General features: G+C 42.4%; 2 protein-coding genes across 6 annotated transcripts in view; one reads left to right on the plus strand and one right to left on the minus strand.

The window, feature by feature from the left end:
* slc4a2b (solute carrier family 4 member 2b) overlaps window positions 1-9,909 on the minus strand; it is a 32,391-nt gene extending 22,482 nt beyond the window's left edge. For 3 of the 4 annotated variants that reach the window (XM_041066168.1, XM_041066167.1, XM_041066163.1), the window contains exon 1: window positions 2,988-3,211. The gene's annotated coding sequence lies outside the window, so the exon portion shown is untranslated. Of the gene's footprint in view, window positions 1-2,987; window positions 3,212-9,856 lie in introns of those variants that run through there. The other variant, XM_041066166.1, reaches the window with a different exon arrangement.
* Window positions 9,910-12,254: 2,345 nt separating this feature from the next.
* On the plus strand, window positions 12,255-20,457 carry si:ch73-173p19.1. 2 transcript variants are annotated; one of them, XM_041065537.1, is made up of 17 exons: window positions 12,255-12,411; window positions 13,383-13,489; window positions 13,612-13,757; window positions 13,835-13,995; window positions 14,158-14,316; window positions 14,421-14,871; window positions 14,950-15,051; window positions 15,763-15,853; window positions 16,302-16,522; window positions 16,613-16,855; window positions 16,976-17,074; window positions 17,302-17,495; window positions 17,585-17,759; window positions 17,867-18,023; window positions 18,145-18,298; window positions 18,541-18,652; window positions 18,772-20,457. In XM_041065537.1, exons 1-17 carry the CDS (start codon window positions 12,391-12,393, stop codon window positions 18,945-18,947), a joined length of 2,769 nt encoding a protein of 922 aa, XP_040921471.1. In that variant the 5' UTR covers window positions 12,255-12,390; the 3' UTR covers window positions 18,948-20,457. The 2 variants fall into 2 exon arrangements, with proteins under 2 accessions (XP_040921471.1, XP_040921472.1); XM_041065538.1 differs by having other exon boundaries at window positions 13,886-13,995.
* Window positions 20,458-20,474: the final 17 nt, after the last annotated feature.

The following is a 20,474-nucleotide window of genomic DNA, read 5'->3' on the forward strand; positions in this document are numbered from 1 at the left end:
TGCTTGTCACTCGACCAAATGTTAATTACATATCATCAGCTGTTCAACTACTACATAACAACTTTAACTGGCCTGGGAGGTTGCAAATCATGCAGTAAAATCAATAAAGGAGCCCACTGGCGTTGGCTCAGTGTGCTTGAAGATTACTTTCTCAGTAAACCTAGACCCCACCACTGTGGAAGAGGCTGGGCCGGCTACACAGGGATAAAGTTACAGAACCCTGGGATCCTGGGCAAAAACCATGGGAACCAGCTTATCTACCTCAGGGCATGTCTGTAATAATACCGTTAGGATAACAATAATGATCGGAAGGAGAAAACAACAATGCCAACTGCAATTGCCTTAGTAGGCAAGTAGATTTAAAACCATGCCACCCCCCCCAAAAAAAAAGATTTCTGTCTGTCTGTCTGTCGGACAGCTGAATAAAAAGGAACTGGTTGTTCCTTGTGTAATAACCGAATTGCCCAAAAGGCCGTGGACGAGTGCTGACAGTGCAAGAGGAAGTAAGGACAAGATGCTCTGTCTTTGTCCTGGAAGAAGTTCATCACGTCTTCCCAGAGTCATCCAGGGGTCCAGTACCTCGCAAACTGTTCCTAAAAGAAGACGAGGAGTGTGGAATTTATTTTCCCAGTCTTCAAAATTTTTCCATACTGGATTTAGTCACAGCCTAAACTGTGAGCGTACAAGGCTTTGGGAAAACTATCCTTCTGGGAGGAAGTAAGTATGAAAACAGGAAGAAGGTAACTGCTACAGACCGACGCCTGTCAGGAGGAGCTATAAACTTATAAAAAATGGAAACACGGGAGCCTTATTCGTATACAGTCTATAATGTCAGACCCTTGAAAGAGTTAACTGTCAAGCATGTGTATGCATGGACCTGGACCTATATTCCAGAGCTCATTGGGGTTAATACAAAATGTATTACTAACCTATAATGTATAATGTCTACCCTGTGGTATTACAGGTTAACTCAACTTGTCACAAGCTGCTACCTTCAGCCGTCCCTCCTACAGACAGTGAGAGCACATCAAGTGCGTAAAGATGCTACTTTATGCCTCAGAAACTCAGTCATCTACTGCAAATAAATACCAACTACAGCACCATTTTGCTTTAAATTATAAATGTACCAGTCACACATCTACAATTATATGGGTAAGAAAAAAACAACTCTCTTAAAGTATGAAATAAGGAGTCTACGTTTCCTGTTTTGATTGACTTGACAGCTGACAGTGTGCAACCTGCTGTTTATAGCTACTGTGATGTAACATTGCACTGATTCTGTGGAACATTTCCTTCGCTGGTATCTTCAGGCTCATTACGTTAAGTCTAAGCAAACCTATCTCGTTTGAAATTAATCTGAATATCACGAAAACGTTGACATTTGCGTCATATCTTCAGAGGTAGGTGACAGAACAGATCAGGAGACTTTTTTTTTTTTTCTTAGTATTGAGATCTGTGATCTGATGGTGGTGACTCATCTGTCCCACGGAGGAAAATAACCTGACAAAGTCTCTTTGGTATGTTGTAAATTTCCAGTATTGATAAAAATGCCCTGATTACTTCCCAAGAGGAGCGATTTCCTGCATTTTATTAAGATTGTTAGGCACATTATAGACACAGAGACACTTTTTGAGACACTTTCATTAAAGTGTTGTTTTTTTTCTCCCAGTTTCAGGACAGCTCTGCATTAGGAGCCTTGAGCAGTGATGAGTTAGCACAAAATCCCCACTGAACATGGCTTTTCAATCTAAAGCAAGACCTGTATGCCAGACAGGCTGATTTTGTTCTTCTCTTTAATTGTTGTCTTGTGACCTTTTGGGTGAGAGATAGATAAAAGGTTAAAAAATTCCTCCTCATAATGACATTAACGAAAAGGAGCGAGACAGTCAGACGACTGTGCAGAGGTTACGAGCCAGACTTGAACTCACGACACAAGCCCACATGCGTCTAAAACCAGTGATCTGCAAGGACGCCCCGGCTGGGCCCGACTTCAATCGGCAGCTTGGCACGTGAGTGACGACCACAGACTGCACGCTCATCTACAAATTCTATCGAAAAGGCATAATTAAAGAACAGTTCAATAAAATATACAAACGGACAATAAAAATGCCTGTCCAGAAATAGAAGCTTGATCACAATGTCCAAACCTCAACCAACAGACAGGCCTGTACTTATAAAAGCAGGACAATGACAGAGAGGAAAGGAGCAGTTTAAGTTTTCATTAGAGAACTGGGTTTAAAAATAAGACAGCGAGTGATGCATTTGTTTGTTTAGCAGACAGTGAATTTAAAAAAAAAAAAAGAGACAAAACAGATTTTGTAGCTGTGATAGTCCCAAGTGACATGGAGATAATTTTTATCCTTTTTATCTAACACAATAGCACACTGTAACATTCTGAACGCTGCTCTAAATTCACTGACTTAACACTATCATCGCCTGGTGAAGACACAGGCGAGAGCTGAGATAAAAGAAAACAAGGTCTGTGTTTCAGTCTGGTCAGTTCTGAATAAACCACAGCACTTTTAGAGAGCCGCCACTTCCCAAAACAGGGCTTTTAAAGGCTTTATAACAGTACAACTTTCTAACAGTGGAAAAGCATGTTTGTCCTTCCGAAACTCAAGTGGCATGTTTGAAGAGGTTTTCTGCTGTTTAACCTGTGGAAATCAGCAGGACTTGTTTACAGCTGTCCATGCTATGGGTACAGATCATCATGGTCCAAGACTGACTCAGCTCTGCTCCTTCCCCAAGTCAAATGGATATTTAGAAAGTGTGACACTAAACAGGAAGGATCTTGTTATGTTTGATTAGACCTGACCTGACAAACAACGGCCCCGGTCACCCAATTAAGGACTAACCCACATAAACAATGAATTAAAAACACAATAAATTAAACTGAAAAACAACAAGCAGTACAAAGTGACAAAAAAAGAACAACTTGAAAACATGACATCTGTTATAGAAATACAAAAAGAGGTCCGTGATCGTACCTTTGTGTGCTTACTGCAGAGAAGCCACCGCAGACATTGTAGTGCAATTCTGAACTCTGCTGTGAGGAGCGACCCGGTGCTGGTCAGAGTGCAGGACAAAAGCAAACAGAGAGAGGAAAGAGAGAGATAGGGAGACAAAAGAAAGGAGAGTTAGAGATGTGGAGCGTGCGCGCCGGCCGATCATGTGCTGTCCAGCCTCTCGTCGAGCTGAGTGCTCTCTCAGACCAACATGCACCGACTGATAACAGCAGCCTTCCTCCTCAGGATTATGTTTCCTCCTCCAGCCTGCTGACAAGTAGCCATGTGACTCCAGGCCCCTTCAACACTGAGTCAGAGGCTGCTGCTCAGACACACAAATCTATGTGTCTGTCTCACACACACACACGTACACGCACACGCACACACACACACACACACACAAATGACATCAAGCATAAGGCAGAAATTAAACCCCAATGATCAATATTTGTCTATGATGAACTATAACTACTATTTTGTCCCCTTAAAAGAAATCAGTGTCTACTTGCCACTGACCAGTGATGTTCCTCAGTTTATTCGAATAATGCATGCTAACATGTTCTCAATGACAAGGCTAACTTAGCATGTATACTTATGGGAAGGTCATTAGCTTTGCATTTGTTAGGCCATAAACCAAAGTGCTAGACAAATTAATATTCTGAAATTTAATACCACATTTTGGACCAATCTATAATCTCCAGTAAGATGTTAAAGTACTGCAGTTTTGACCAAAGTGGTGGACTAACCATACTAACCACATGTATACATTTTTTTTTAAAGGTGCTTTGGAAATTGTCTGGCAGTAAAAATGGGTTAAAACATGCAAAAACGATGTATGGTCCTTTAATCACATGAGGATTACACACAGTGGAAATACAAGTATCTATTCTGAAGCTGCTCTTTTACAATCCATGACAGTGACATAAATTCCTGTTGCGACACAGACAACACGTGACAGCCTGGCGAAGGAAAGGATTTTCACATTAAAAAGTCGAAGGCAACATGAAAGAGAGTGCCACAAAGGGCTGGTTTACCACCTCATACAGGCAAATGAATGACATCTCTCATTTCAAACAATGCAGACTGCAGGAGAGGGAGTGAGTCATTATGGACTTGCTTTCTTTGGAACATTGGGCAACTTTTCTTCTCATGGAGGGCAGTGCAACTTTGCCAGGAAGCCTCTGAGCATCGTTAGTGTGGTGAATAAGTTATCAATAATGTGAAATAAGCAGTGGTTAATGGGGCTGCATTCATCTCAGCACACATCAACTTTGGATCTGCATGTTTATAAATCTGCACAGGATGTTTATTCATTTGTGAATATGTCTGCTCTGTTCATGAAACAGCATTAACATGTTGCCTAATATGTCTTTAATTATTAACTGGTAATGACTTTTGATATATTTGCGGATGCTGAATGGACGCTGCATTCCTCAGTGTTTCAGGTTTAAACATTTCTGTTGCAGTTCACCTGGATTATCTGCTCGTTCTGGTACAGCGTCAGTTTTGGGGTGAATTCAGGATAAAATACGCACTGGCATGCCACAGGTTCTTAGTGTATTTGGCAATGGAAAAAAAAAACTCGTCATGTCATGGAGGAATCAACACTATTACACAATTAATCCCACCTAAAGTCATAAAAGACGCCGGATTAATTGTGTTTTGCAGCGAACAAAGAACAGTCCTGTGATCTAAACAAGTTGCTTACCCGTCGGCCAAATAATCGAGCGCTGCATTCCACATCAGCTTACATGAGCCTTAGGGCTAAAGAAATACCCAGCCCGCAGAGGAGCCCGAGTGTGTATGCATGTGTGTGAGATATAATTGTTTGTCCCCAGGGCTGTGGGCTCACTGTGGAGTCACATGCGTGTCTTGCGGGGAAAAGAAACGCAGTCAAAGCCACAAGCAGCTAAAACTGAAGTCCACTTCAAAGTCTGGGGGCTTTCCTCAATCCCAACACTGTGCTGATAATAGCATTATCCACTGGGGTCAACTATATAAAAAGGTGTGACTTCATGCTTGCAAGGACGAGTGGTAACTTTTTCTTAGCTTTAGAGCTGTGCTCACTTCACAGCCTGCACAGAACATACACACTGTCTTCATTCCTGCTGCTTTGTGAGATTTTAAATGAAGCTGTTGCACCAGTGTGGAGGTTTTGGCTTGAATTTTTCGGCTAAATAAAGCACTTCATCCAAACCAGTTTGTGTACATTTCAAAAACAAGTTTCCCCCGGCTGAAAGAAATAAAAAGATAAAAATAGAATTTAACAAGATTTTTTACACAAAAACATCCCGCATTCAGATTTTCTTGCTTTTATCTCAAGTGTTAACACAACTCGGAAACTCTCCCTCCAGCTTCCTGTTATTCTTCTCTCCCTTCAAGTCTAAAACTAGGCCATTTTCCTAGACATAAAGAAAAACACACTCAAGTGCTGCAACCCGGGGCAAACTGTTCACTGTTGAGAGAACTAAATCAGAGCAGGTGACCATAGGGGGTAAAACCTGTACAGCCTAACTTCAAACTTCCAAAACGTGAATTGAGACAAACTCACCACAACCATGCCCAGTCCCCTCACACAGTCAAGTCTCCCGTGTGGCCTGCAAATGCAAAGGCTGACCTCGATGTAGCTGTACACCTCTGACAGCTGCCCTGTTTGTGGATCTCTATGGAGATTTGGTGGCGGTGTATGCTGATAGCTGTGCCTCTGTTGCCTCTGAGTGCTTCAGCCTGAAATAGCTCAGCAGTTTAGAAGTCACCCAGCCACGTCCTGAGCCTTTCAACATGCAGACATCTCTACCTCCCCTGCTCGGCTCTTCACAGCCCAGTGGCCACACCAGCTTCACTCAGGGTTTGGCAAGGTCCGGCACTTCAGCATGACTGTGCTAAGTTCTGTGCACACAGTCTCTGGAGCAGGTCCAGGTCTCACACAGCTAACAGCTGCAGTCAGTCGATGTATGCCCATCTTTATCTCGCTCTTTGTTCTGTCACAGGCTTCAGGCAGCAGCGGCTGTGATTAGGGCTAAGACAGCACCTGTCTTTGGGGTGAAGAGGGATTGAAGGGGCAGCTAAATCCTGGCAGCTTACATAATGCCTGACTGTCCTCTCCTCCAGAAAAGAAAAAGCACTCAGCAGTCAAGCATTTTTAGACCTCAGAGAGGGTTATGGTGGATGGAGTGGTACGCCAATACATATTTTGAACCAGAATCAAATCTACAACTTTTTCCACTGGAAAAGAGACCAACTGCTATCGAGTCGGCCAGATCCTTTTTTTGGTGAATCCCTATTCATTATTCAGCTGTAAAATAGCTGACGTCATTCCATCTCCATGTCTTTAAAAACCAAACTGATGTGGTCTGTAGCACAATGTTAATATAATTTGTGTTTGTGGATTATAAAACCAGCCTATCATATTTTGATATGTTTTTTATTAATTTAAATCAGTTGTGCTGTGATTAAAACCTTGACTACTGCTGAGACTGCGTTCTTGTAATACTTCTGTTCCTGTAAACTCCACAGTCTGCAGAGGAATTACACCATGATACATCACCCAAAGGAATTCTGCATCTATCCAAAAGAAATCTGATCCTTCTGTATTTTATTAACACAGCAGTACAGAGTGAACAGAACAGGACATTTAGTCACTTGCTTTTTTCCAACATCCACTGATTTTTTTTTTTGCTATCACCAATGACTGATCCAGTCCAGCTCCAGCAGTGTTAGGGTGTGGCACTTCTGCTCAACTCTACATCCAGGGCTGCTCAGGTTGCACCGGCTGCACAAAAGGTAAAACCATGTTCTCACAGAAACGTGGTAATTGTGAAGTTTAGACCTGCTGCGCTTGTAATTACTGTATTTACTCTCATGAGACTCAGACTGGGACAGGAATAAAATATCCCCCGGGCTCCCAGAACCCAAACAAAGGCCTAAAATCTCATACTGCGGTCAAATACAAATCAGCCATTTATCCATTTCCTGGGAAACAACGTAATGTGATTACGTTTGTGCAGCAGACAACACAACCTCTGCTAGTAAAGTCTGAGAAAAGCCATGAGTTTAACCTTATAGCCCCATGGGAATGGATGAAAACAGTGAAGGTGGATGTAGGGGGAGTAGAAAAGAGGCCTGACTACATCTTATGTAGTCAAGAGTATAATTAGATGCTCCAAAGACAAACTGCAGACAGCTCAATGGGTTTTAATGGGAGAGGAGAGCAGCCCAAACTATGCACGTTCCAAGGTGTACTGCCAAAGCGCTTAATGGTAATTAAATGCAACTTAGTAGGCTAGAGGAGACCAACAGCCAAGGAAGCAAACTGAATTGTGGACAATAATGTGACTCCACAATCTCTAACTAATAGTAAACAGGCCTAAAGTAATAGTGTTTAGCTTAAGATGGATTTTTGAGGCTTGATGTGTTTACAGACAAAATATCGGGTCTGTTTATCTGCAGAGGGGAAGGTAAAATAAACATGAAGAACCGAGGGAAAAAAACGCATTATCTACCTCTTTTCCTTCCTTCTCTTCTGCATGACCAAGCAATTCACAACAGGAATGTGGAGACGCTCTGCTCAACTGTTTGTGCTTTGACATTTTTTCTCTCCAGAAAAACACACTACTGTTGTCACAAATCAGCTCACAATAAGTCTGTTTGACAAATTCCACTGAGGCGAGGGAAAACAAATAAAAGCTGAGACTGTGATCCCGGAGATAAGATGGATCTATCTGATGTGTTCAAGCACCGCACCGGATTGTGCGACAAAAGAAAGAAATTCCAGCTTTGGAATTTCAAAGCATATTTCTCTCAAAGATTGAACAAGGTCAGAGTCAGAGAGACAAACGTTTCAGATTCCGCTATCTTACGAGTCCCTGAAGTGCTCAGGTTTTGTAAAGTAAAAGAAAATGTCACTGTGCTTTATTTCACATAGATTTCATAATCTCTACGAAAAGATAATCACTTTATCCTGTGTCTCGGCTTTACATCAAAGTAAAATATCTCCTCAAATAACCTGGAGTGCACATGGAGATCATATTGGTGAGTCAGCAGAGGAGACACATCCTTCCTCTATCCTGCCAGAGGGCGTATCCTGACATCTATTAGCCATGTGACAGATAAACAATCCTGGGACCATGGTTCCCAAACTGGGGGGCTGTAGGGATCCCAGAGGGGGTTTCAAATTGGGTGCGTTGAACAAATAATCATCAGTTACAGCTAGAGCTGAAGTAATCCAGCGTTTAATCAACTGATGTGGATTCATTTTGGTGATGATAGATTAAAGCGTGGTTCAAAGACCTTTTCTGTCACATCCCCCTTTGGAAGCTGAAAAACAATATTAGGGCATACTTTTTACCAAAGCAGTTGAACTTTCTCATTGGTTTCTGTTGTGGAAATGAAAAATGCAAGTGAACTTTTGCCCAGATTGTCCAAAGTTTCTATCATAGTATTGACAGTGAACTCGAGAGCAAGAAAAACTTCTTCAAATTTTGAATTTGACTGATTTAATGAGTATCTGTGGATTTGCTGTCTGAATAAAAACAACTAACCATACAACCATGTTTTTTTTTTTGGCAGATAAACTGACTTGTCAGAGCAGGAAAGGAGCTGGTGGAACTACCAACATTAACAATGGCTCCGTTTCAGTAATTACTCCTGAGCAGCAATCAATAGTGTGATTAGTTACACCTGTGTCAAAATGTCTCCAGTGTAAAAAGCTCCATTCAACCTTATCACAATTTTCTTCCCCGGTCAGGTGCGTACCCCAGTGTAGGACACACTGAACTAGGCCAAAGACATTTAAAAAGTAAAAACACCAAGAACTTGCTGGTCACAACTTCATATATGACATGTCCTTGTTAGTGTGTCGCATGTTATCAAATCTACAGTACAACAGAAGCACACAACAAAAATGGCTGTCACCTTCAAATGCCCTAATCCTGAAGATGTTCAGAAGCTGGAGCCACAGCACCTTTCTTTCATTAAAAAAAAAAAAAAAAGACTCAATGACTCGATTATTTGATTACCAAAATAGCTGCTGATTCATTTTCTGTCAAGCAACTAACTGATTAATCAACTAATGCCCACACACATAACAAACATGGGAGGATACCTAGGGATCTCTCATTGAAAAACTTTGAATCCATGAGTTTTTAAGACACCTTTCACCTAATGCTGAAACAATTTATTGATTAATATATCAGCCAACTGACAACTGATCAATAATATATTCCCTTTCATACACAAACTTGCCAGTGACAGTTCTTGGTACTCCTGTCACCCCGTGACCTCAGAAACAAAAGACATGCAAAGCTGCTCACTCACCGCAGTGAGCAATGAATGAATGATGAATGAATGAGTAAGGCTGACCACACCCCCAGCCTCCACACTGCCCTGTTGAATGCCTCGTTTAAGACATTAAGTATAAAACAACGACCCTGAGCTTTGAAGCGGACGAACAAGCACATTTCCACACTGTCGCTGCTGTCAGAAGGAGGAACCGCTAGCTTGCTAGGATGCGAAACTCTAACATTAAGTCAGAGGATCCCACGGGAGACACTTTAACCTCAAGTCCGAACATATTTCCGCTGTTCTTCCCTTATAAATTACCTGGTTAACAAGCTGGGAAACAAAGCGAAGTCGCCCACAAGCAGCAGCAGCAGCAGCGGATACATGCATGCATGTGTGGCAGTTACAGCGGCTGTCAGTGCCGTCTCCCCTCACAGAAACACAAGTCAACAACCGAGACCAGTCCACGACCTTCAGAATGAGGCCGGTTCAAATCGAAAACGCGTTTCCATAAAGCGAAATTCCCCGGGAAGCTCACAAAAACACACACAGATTATGGCTTATTTACTCACCGGTGCCTGGTACTCGCCTCAAACTCTCCCTGAATGACTTGCTCAACAACCGGTGTCAACGCGCATTAATAAAAACATTTCCACATCCGGTGGAAAATTTCAAATCAAAGCTCTTCAAGGTGAGCAGAAGCCATTAGCAGTGGTGGAATACTCCTTTACAAGAATGTCAGCTTTTGACATTAGTTGATTTTTAACGCTGATGCATCAGTGTGTAAGCAGCATTTTACTAATGTATCTGCTCAATGTGGAGATAGTTTTAACTGCTTTGTATACAGCAAGCTAGTTTAGTCCGGTGGTTCCGAATCTAATTTAATTTTTAAGTGTGTTGTATGAGCATATCATATGGCTTTAAAATGTAAAATTTCACAAAACCTTAATGCTAAATTCTTAATCTGAAAATTAACTACAGCTTTCAAATAAACGTAGTGGAGTAGAAGTATGAAGTAATAAATTACTCTCGTACAATACTGCAAAGCAAAACTGCATTTAAGTAAAAGTGATGGGATTGTGTGAGTACATTTATCACTGTAAAAAAAAACATTAATATTATGTTTAAAGATGATCTTATAATAAATAAAATATACCAAAATATCATCTAAATGAAAATTTAAATGAAACGGATATTGTGCCTTTATTATGAAGGTGACATCAATAGATATCCGGTGTGACTCTCATCAGTTCTCTTACTTTGTCGCACTTTTCTTCAGCCGTGAGTCGCTGCGCCTGCGTAAATGACGATTCATTTTTCTGATGAAGGCCTCGGGGAGGGCGTCGTTCCGTTAGGATGCCCGTGACCTCTGGTGTAAAACAATTAAACGTTTTGATTTTCTTTGTCATGGTGTCACCGTGTAAAGAAAGAAAGAAAGAAGGGCTGTGGAAATGCAAAATGAAGTTTGCTCCAGTTGCTATGAGAGAATGCTGGTGAAACCCTGTATAATAATAAGAAAAAAAAAAAAGTCAGATTGGAGGACTGACAGGCATTATCATCACTGTCATCAACATCAGTACTGAAACAATTGTTGTATATTCATAAAGTAAAATATTTGATCAAATTATCACACTGTCATTATTCATGCTATCTCTGACCCCATCATTCCTTCCCCTGACCAGTAGTGGTTCCTGCTGCACACCTGCCTGTCATTTCCCATAATTAGTCACTTAGTATATAAAACATCCCATTAGCCCACACTCTTTACCACATTACAGACTGGCTATTGTGTTTCATTGCCTCATAAGCTGACCTGTTTTTGGTTTTTATCTGCCTGCTTCCTTTTCGGACTTACCTGCAGTTACTCACTGTCTACCCGTTGCCAAGCCTGTATTTGAACAAAGACTTAACTGACAAACTGGATGTCCCCATCACAGCGTACACCTTTACGGCCTGCATACTGCATGCACCTAATCTGGCACTGGGTGATATTCTAGGATAGAATAACTGTACAGACATTTTGATTTGTCATGTCAGGAAAAGCAGGTGAAACCAGTACTTTTAAGGACAGCTCACTTCCTTTAAGTACAGAGGTGCATCCTTCCAGTGAACTGCAAAAAGATGATGTAAGTTACAATTCAAAGTGACTGGATTCACTGAATTTTTCCCATTTTGACAAAATTTTTACACATAGAATCTTTCATTTTACACAAAGAAATAATTTGTGTTGTTCCTTAGATATTTAGTTTCCTGTCCATCATGCACTACCATCAGGGAGGCTTCTGATTGGGCCTGGATTAATTCTGCAGCATGACAGCCACTCTACTTCTACCTAGATCTTTATTTATTTATTTTCTGTTTATTATTGATTTATTATTGCACCAAGTATTGTTAATTAATCAATAAAAAGCATTCATGGCATTGTTTTTGAAAGTCACCTCACCTTACTTTTAGTGCCTGGAACTTTTTCACTGTATCTGCAGGTTGCCAGAGTTGGCTGGGCCAACGAAGTTTCATATTTTGCCAATAATTTGCAGCATACATTCTGCAAAAGATTAAAATCAGTATGCAACAAGAGTGACACCTATTGGTGGTTTACTGCTACTGAAGCCACAAGTTATATCTATTAAATGTGATAATTATATCACAGTCTTTCTTTCTTTCTCTTTTCTAATTTTGAAATAATCTGCCTGGTGTCTGGGAAGGTTTTCAGTTAGTTTTCACTCTCTATCGGTTTAATCTGTCAGGCAGAATTCACTGCTAAACTGTGTCAAAAAATAAAATCAGTTTCCACAGATTATACGGATATGCTTGGTCATTTATGATTAAGGCTATTCTTTGGGTAGCGGTTGGGGTTTGGAGCTGTCAGTCACTGAGAAGCGGTACAGGATTTGTACGGTGTGGAAGGTCTCGGCTCTCCGTTGTGTTGATAGGCTGGTTTGTTGTTGATATTCTGTCAATCAGCAAGTGAAAGGGGGGGTGAGGTCAGTGTGGCTAGCATAGCAAGCTGAGCTGCACAGCCATCAGGAAGTCAACAAAGTTGCTAATCAACATCAGTTTCACTTTACTGTTTTTTTATTTTCTACAGTAAAGTTGAAACAGCGGTATGAGTTCTGCTGCCTCTCCGGTAAGCTGCAAATTACCTGCCTGGCTTTGACATGACACTGCACTGCACAAAAACATTAGCTCGCTAGCTGCTTTAGCCCTCAGCTAACTGTTAGCCGCCACGCTAACGGTGTTTGTTGACAGCCCTCACTGTACCAAAGGCATAACAACAGACCCGGAGCTAGCTGCGAGCTAGCTTGTTGTCTTTGCTTTTATTTTAAGCCGTGGACTTTACTCTGAATTGATGCATTTAGCCTGACACAGGCTAACTACCAACTACTGAAAACTTCATGAACCAACATTAACTCTGAATAGGAGAGTTTTAAGGCAAAACTGTGGGTCAGTCCTAGTCATATTAACTGAAGGACAGACAATATTCCTAAGAGTTTAGGTTAAACAACTGAATGTTGTCATCAGCACCTACTAAAAACACTATGGTAGACAAAATTGTTATTAATGATTTTAACATTTATATCTTAATAACCCAGTTTACTTGCAGTTGTCAAATGCTAATTAAAGCAGAGCTGCATTTATAACATAATAGTAACGAACTGAACATTTGTAATGTATTTTAGTAGTATAAGATAATAGCTAATATTACATATTGTAAAATTAATTGCAGGAATATCCCTGGATATTGAAAAAAGAATTAACTGCCCTTGTGTACTACAATAGAACTCACTGGATAATTCATTGATTAATTGGATAGTGGTATTGGCATTCCTACAAGCTGTAAGTGTCAGATCAAATAAAGCAGTAGTTACACTAGAATACAGACCATTATCTCTAGTCTTAAGGCTATATAGGAAAATTAGTTTGAATGTTATTGAAGTTATAAAGACATTATGAGCCGCACAAACTGCTGTAGTAGCCTTTATGTCTGATATCACTGATAAGGGGAAAAACAGCCACAAAGGTAGTTTGGTCAGCCCTTGTTTACATGCCTTTTTTGATTTGTTGGACAGCTGTTCAGTGGTTGATTTTGTTTTGCAGACTATAGGGGAGTTATTCCTCATCCTCAGTGAGATGGGTTTCACAGAGGAACAGATCCAGGCGGCCATACAGGCAGGGCATTTTTCTGTGCCAGAGGCAGCCGAGTGGTGAGATGACCCAGCACTTTTTCTCACTTCCACGTGGTTATTACCATTCAGTGATGGCCTTTTCATTTCTAAAAGATAACACCATCCAGTAAATTCTGTGCCCCTCTGTCTTATGTTAATAGGCTCTTACAGGGTCAGTATCCACGGCACAGGTTGGTCAAACAGCCTGTGTCATCACAGCCAGCTGAAACAGCATTTTCTGCTTTTAACCCACCCAAAGAGGCAGCAAGTACTTCAGAGTCACATACACCTCCCACTGGAAGTAAAGGTATGGCACCAAACACTTGACTATAGAATATGAAAGGAAGCAAAATTATCTCATTGGACTGTCTCTGACTTTTGCAGCGTCCCCTTCATTGGTGCTCAGACCATCACAATCATGTAACCTGTCCCCAGAACCACTACCAGTTGAGTCGCGGATCAAACAAGACAAGAGTGACTTTGAAGAGCAAGAAAGAAAACGTGTTGCTCAAGAAGCCAGAGCAGAGAGAAGACAAAAGAAACAGGTCAGCAGCAGTGAAAAGAAGAACGTCTGGTACCAAACAGTTCTAACGCAGCTGGACTGGCAATTTGTTTGTTATCACATGGAGAACAAAATCTTTTAAGCCAAGTGTCTGATTCTTAATCTGAGAAGAGAACATCTTGTCTTATGTGTTTTGTACTGCCAGGAGCGGGAACTGGTGTTAAAGCGGATAGCTGAGGATCGGAGGAGCATGCAGGAGAAGATTCAGACCAGTGCGGTCACACAGACGTCTCCTCCCCATGGTCAAGGGCAGAAGCTTGGTGGAAAGATTCAGACAAATGTTGACAACAACTGCATCCTCATGGTGAGGCTATGAAGCCTTTTTTCTGATCACGTTTGTGAGAAATATAAACAGTCAAATTATGAAACTGCAGTTGTTAACTTAACTTTTTCCGTGTTTTGCTGCAGATTCGGCTGCCATCTGGCGAATCAATGCGTGAACGCTTCCCAGCTGATGCCCCTCTGCGCAGCGTCGTGGAGCACATCACCGGACGTCATCCCTCCCTGCCCTCCTTTTCTCTCCTCCAGGGTTTCCCTCGGAAACGCTTTGGGGAGGCAGAACTTGCTTGCTCGCTGCACTCTCTTGGCCTCACGCCCAATGCTGCACTGTGTATTCAGACCACTCCTCCAGAAACACCTCAGGATCCTCCGAGTCCTGCAGATCCACCATTAGCAGGACAGAATGAGCCACCTCTGTGCCCTGTGCCTCCTCAGCCTCATATCCCAGTTCTGCAGGGGGCAGGAGGGCAGGACCTCGTTCTGCCACCTCCACTACCCAACCAGCTGTGGGAAGAAGCAGTGAATTATGCAGGGATCCCTGGAGTTGGACCTTCCCTATCTGGGCCATCTCACTTTTGGGGTATGACATTTTTGGACATTAGATTTACAAGCAAATTGTCTGTTGTACACATGTGACAAATGTTTTTCTAATCAAAAGGGCGAGGCCAGAGGCTGGTTCCTGGTGATCCCGAGGAAGCTGCTGGTATAGAGATTGATGAAGAACAAGAAGGAGAGGAAGAACCACCTGACATGCTTAACGGTATAGCTCCCTTTGTTTGTAGTTGTTATAGACATTTCATCCCTCCCTTGACCTACATTTTGCTCCCCCCCCCCCGCCTCCTGTTTCCATGTGTCTCCACTTTTTCATCCACATAGAACTTTTTGTTCTCTTATGTCAGAAACAGATGACTCTGGCCCCTCACTTTCAGCTGTTGGAGTAACTTCCATTCAGTGTTATATTGTACATTGTACAAGTACAGAACATTAGACTGACTGCCCTTGTTATGTGTGTTATTCGTAAGAAAGATTAGGATTAGGAAATATGTAGGTGAATGCCCCTTTCTGTCAAACATACAGTACACAGGGTCAGAGCTGCAGAGCCCCGCCAGTGAGAGCTGAGTTCCCTCGATGCTTACAGCTGTCAGCCAATCATATTCAGTCTTTCAGAGCATGTGGTTGTGATTTAGTACTCTGAATGTGTGCCAGGCCAAAGAGTGAAAATACCTTATTCACAGTCAAAGCAAGTCAGAGGAGAGTCAAAGATCTAGAGATCCAAAGATGCTGATTAGAGGTGTGGGATTTTTTTTTCTTCACTTCAAAGACAGTAAAAAAAAAAACTGGAGCGGAGCGACTAACAGGGCTGTGAATTGTATATGCTTTATAGGCTGGTTTTAATGTCAGTGACTGTTTTGAGTTTCAGCGCGGTGATATTAGAATATCCGTATGGATTACAATTGTGTCATTTTCACAGGAATGCCAAGGCTGCCTTTCTTTCCAGAGAACAGGATTCGAGGAGGATTTGAGCCCAGGCACCACTGGCCAGAGCAAGGCAATCGACTCAGGTGGGTGTCTAGACAGAATGGCACTAAAGTAATGTAAGAATTGTAATGCGCTTTAAGTGATTTTCATAATGGATTCATTTATATGGATTCCAGTTTAAAAAACATTCTAGGACAGATTTTGAAGTGTGTTGCAGCTAGTGGTAATGAATCATTCTAAAAGTACTACTGCACCGGGGCGTGGCTCTGACAAAATTCAACTATGGTGGACAATAACGTGTTCTAATGTTATCCCAACAAATTGCATAAAAAGACTAACCTCCTACAACCATTCTACCAGCTCTATGAGGCTGTATCTAGGCACGGTGATGCTTTGAGTTAAATGCTAAAATGTCTGCATGCTAACAGTGCTGATATGCTGATGCAGAAAGCACAGAAAGTCCACCATGAAATATTTTATATGTGCAGTGAAATGCAGTATGTGTGTGAAAGACAGTTGTGCGTGTTTCAGGGAGGCTCCAGCAGAAAACCCAGCAGAGGCTGAGGATGCAGGGCGGGTGGCGCCCGTAGCTGCAGGTCTGGCTGCAGTGGAGCGTCTTCAAAGAGCTGCACAGCAAGAAGACCCCCGTGCCTCCCAGGGACAACCATCACCACCTAAAAGACCCTTCAGGACACCCAGCGTGCCATCCCTATGTGCCTTGGCTACCCGCGCAACTGTGCACCTCATGACTGGTGAGAGACCGTGTGCATTATCCAGAAAATGTGTCTCGTTGCTTTGTTTACTCACTGTGGTCATTCTTGGCTCTGTCTCTACTCTCTCAGCTCCCAGCATGCAGTACAGCAGCAGTCTGGCTTGCCTGACCCCGGAGCTAGCAGAGCTTCTGCTCAACCACATGTCCCGTGAACGGCTCCTTCGTCCGCGCACTCTGGAGCTCTTCTTCGGCTGCCCATTGCAGAAGTTTGTTCTCAACTGCTACCCTTACTCCACCAACGAGCTCCTGCGGCAGCTAAGGGCCTTTACAGCTCTGAAGCACCTGAGTCTCGTCAACTCACCTCTCATCACTGGTATAAAGTTTTATCCTAGGATGTAGTTTCTGTTGCTGTTGCTTCTGTAAAACTTTTTGCAAACAGTTTGGCCAGTGTCTCTGCTATTTCATGTTAATCTCCTGAACTTGTTCTGTCTAGACTCTGGTCTGTCAATCCTCTCCAGCCTGGTCAAACTCCAGTACCTCAACCTCGCTTCCTGCAGCAAACTGACTGACTCCTGTCTGCAGCATATTAGAGGTTGGGCTTTCTACAAACAGTCTTGTGAACAAGGCTCAGACTCTTATTATAGGGGGAATAACACATTATGTAACATCACTTTACTGGCAGTTACAATGACGTGCAAGAATGCTGGATCTTAACATAAGCTGCTCTGTGTTAAGTACTTGTTTTTAGTGTTAAATGGGGATTTGCTTTTATGATTTTCTCATGTATCAAAGCATTTTTCTTCTTCCTGCATCTTCAAGGTTTGAAGAGTCTGTCTTTCCTGTCCCTGGACCAGACCAAAGTGACCGATGCTGGGATGGTGCTATATCTCCAGTCAGCTCCGTCCTGCCTCTCTCAGCTCAGCCTGAACCAGACGGCAGTGACAGAAGCTACGTTGGTAGTCCTTCCTACCTATGTGCCACAGCTGCGACTTCTCAGCATCAAGCAGACTAAGGTACCTTGGCTCTACAGGTCGTTATTAACACTATCAGTGTACTTTTCTCTAATGACATTTCCTTGTCTGGATTTGTCCTACTTTCCCAGGTTGAGGATGTCTCAGCTTTGGCAAAGCTGTCCAGCCTGCAGACTCTAAACCTGGATGGGACAGGTGTGACAGAGGTGTCACTGAAGTACCTTGCGACCCTCCCTGCACTGTCCTCCCTCAGTTTGGCGGGAATTCCTGTTACTGATGGCAATCACGCCCTGCAGATCATCTCAGGTCCGTACCTGCGAAGGAACATTCAAAAATCAGCAGACAAAGTGAGACGAAATGATCCAAGTCTGATTTGAATCAAACTCTTAATGAGGTCTCTGCTTTTCTCCCAGGTCTAAAGTTGACTCATCTCACCCTCCCTGGACGCCACTCTGTGAAAGACAGTGGGTTGTTATACCTCGCTGATCTGTCTCTGCTCTCAGAGCTGGACTTGACAGACTACACACAAGTCACAGACCAGGGAGTCAAACAGCTCTCCACCATGACTAGGTCATTCCCATACTTTTAGAACTGTACAGTACCGTTCTACCACACATATCACAGCCACACAATTATTAAAGTGCTATTACAACAGGGAAGTTGACAAGAAAATTGTGTACGTTCTGTGTAGGTTGAAGAAACTGTCGCTCAGCAACACTCAGGTGACAGATGCAGGGCTTCCTTCTCTGCGCGGCCTGCAGGAGCTGCAGGACCTGTGTTTGGACCGAACAGCAGTCACCAGCCGAGGAGTGGCTGAACTCATCGTCTGTCTGCCGCACCTCGAGGTGACTTCACGGGTGGAATCTGCACGGGCCACTGGTTTTAATTTATCACTGGTCTACCTGGGTCTTTATTTAATGCCCCTAATGGGTCAGGGGTCATTACTAGAACTAACAGCCATTACTTGAAATATCACTGGTTAAACCACTTCATCATAACATAGCCGATTATACAGCATATTACAGTTATGACTCTGCATTCCAACTATAGGCATGATATTTTGCTGATGTTTTTTTTGTATTTTTAGGTGTTGGGGTTAGCCAGCACTCAGGTGGGAGACACGGTAGTGAGGAGAGGTCTGATCCGTTGCAATCAGCTCGTTAAACTTAATCTGAGCCGCACACGGATCACAGACCACGGTAAGGTCACACGCTGCACCCACTGGCCTTTTCTTTATCGGACTCGACCTCAGCGGGCGCGTGTAATCCTTTGCTTACTTGGACAAATGTCAAGTTTACTTTTATGTATTTTTCCTTAGGTCTGAAGTTTTTGAAACACATGCACCTGGCTCAGGTGAACCTGGACGGCACCGGTGTGAGTCTGATTGGTATTGCGAGCCTCCTCTCTTTCACCAACATCAGCAGCATTCGCGCCAGCAACACTCGCGCCATACCGCCCGACGAGGTTTCAGATGAGGAGTGGGAAGCCCAGTGAGCATCGAAACCTTCGGTTGGCCTACACAGTTTGTACCACGCCTCTGAATGCTGCTGTCCTCTTTTAGCCCCTGAAACATGCTGCCACCAGGATCGCCTGGGAACGGCATAAGTGAAACACTCCTTCAACTTGCACTGTTTCAACTGCAGCTAGTGCCATTAATCTGTCAATCACGCACGCTAAGTTGAAACCTTAAACGAGAGCCTTGTATTTAACAATTACGCCATTTATTACGTTTACATAGCATCAGTATTTACCCTTACTCACATACACTGCAGGCCTTTGTCTCTGGAAAAGTCCACCTGACAAACGTTTTAAAGCTTTATGTGCAGCCTTATAGGTTGGAGATAACTCTTTTTCTCTTGGTTGGCACTTGTTGAACCCACTGGCAGAAATATACTTTATGTTGGAAATGTAACGTATAACACAGCATGTATTTTACGACTGTAATGTAATTAACAATTTGTCAGCCCAACCGAATATGGTTGCTGAAGATATTTTGGAAGAATGTGAAGGCAGATAATGTCTTTCAGTCATCATTTTGTCACTACGCTATTGGAACCAACGTTGAATTTTGAGCTGCATTCTTTTCATATTGGATTTTCCAGAATCAATTGCCAGCTGGGAAGATTATCAACCACCTGATGCTGATCACAATTAGGTCCAATGTTTGTTTTACTTTGTTAGCTTGAATATTTGATGCTATTAATTGTACAGTGTTAGTACATATAACAAACGCCGTTACAGACCCACTGAAGTCAACTGTCCATGATGATAAAACTAGAGCTTGATTCCCATACCTGTACTGATGCTTAAGAGTTACAAAACTTTAAATAATGGTATTAGCTGAAGATAATGTATTTGTGGGTCTGGTGATGATAAAAGCAGTTAAACACCAGTACAGGTATGCTCTGTTCAAGAAAGAAAGGCAAAAGCTGTCAGCTGATGTAACATAGTTTGAGTGGCTTTAGATTCACCAGAAAATTTTGGATGTTTGTTTGCCATTCGCGTGAATACTCAATACCACATTTTCATTCCAGTTTTACCTGAACACAGCTTTTGTAAAGGATTTAAGAAAAGGTGGCAGACTTACAACGGTATGGATGCTAGGTGACTTGTCGCTTGCTGAAAAAAAACCGAATAATTTCTCTTTTAACCGCATCCTGGAGATGTATCGGCCTGAGTTCATATGTTTTATAAATAGCTTTCAGATTACCTTATTTCAAATTATGTTAGTTTGCCAAGAAAGGCCAATATTTTTTGGACAGCCTAGCCATTTTCAGTTACTTGGAAAACTGGTTGAGCAGCATACACATAATGCAGTGGCTATAACATGAGATGCTGTAGGATCTATGCAGCCATGGGGCTCACAAGTCAGAATCCAAAGCAACTTCCTAATACTTCAAATTTTGTCCTTGTTTACAGAGATGTAAAATAGTTTATTTTCCCTAAAAGCTTTTCATTTGTGGATACAGGCACTGTATTCATAGCCTACAATGAATAATAAAGTTTTCTCAATCTAAACAT

This window comes from Toxotes jaculatrix, chromosome 20, assembly GCF_017976425.1.
Source record: "Toxotes jaculatrix isolate fToxJac2 chromosome 20, fToxJac2.pri, whole genome shotgun sequence".
Taxonomy (NCBI): domain Eukaryota; kingdom Metazoa; phylum Chordata; class Actinopteri; family Toxotidae; genus Toxotes; species Toxotes jaculatrix.

Excerpts from the sequence above, each read along its gene's own strand:
- si:ch73-173p19.1 (XM_041065537.1), top strand. The coding sequence starts at position 12,391 with ATGAGTTCTGCTGCCTCTCCG. Across the intron at positions 12,412-13,382 it reads TGAGTTCTGCTGCCTCTCCG|ACTATAGGGGAGTTATTCCT; the intron begins GTAAGCTGCAAA and ends TTTGTTTTGCAG. Across the intron at positions 16,856-16,975 it reads CAACTCACCTCTCATCACTG|ACTCTGGTCTGTCAATCCTC; the intron begins GTATAAAGTTTT and ends TGTTCTGTCTAG.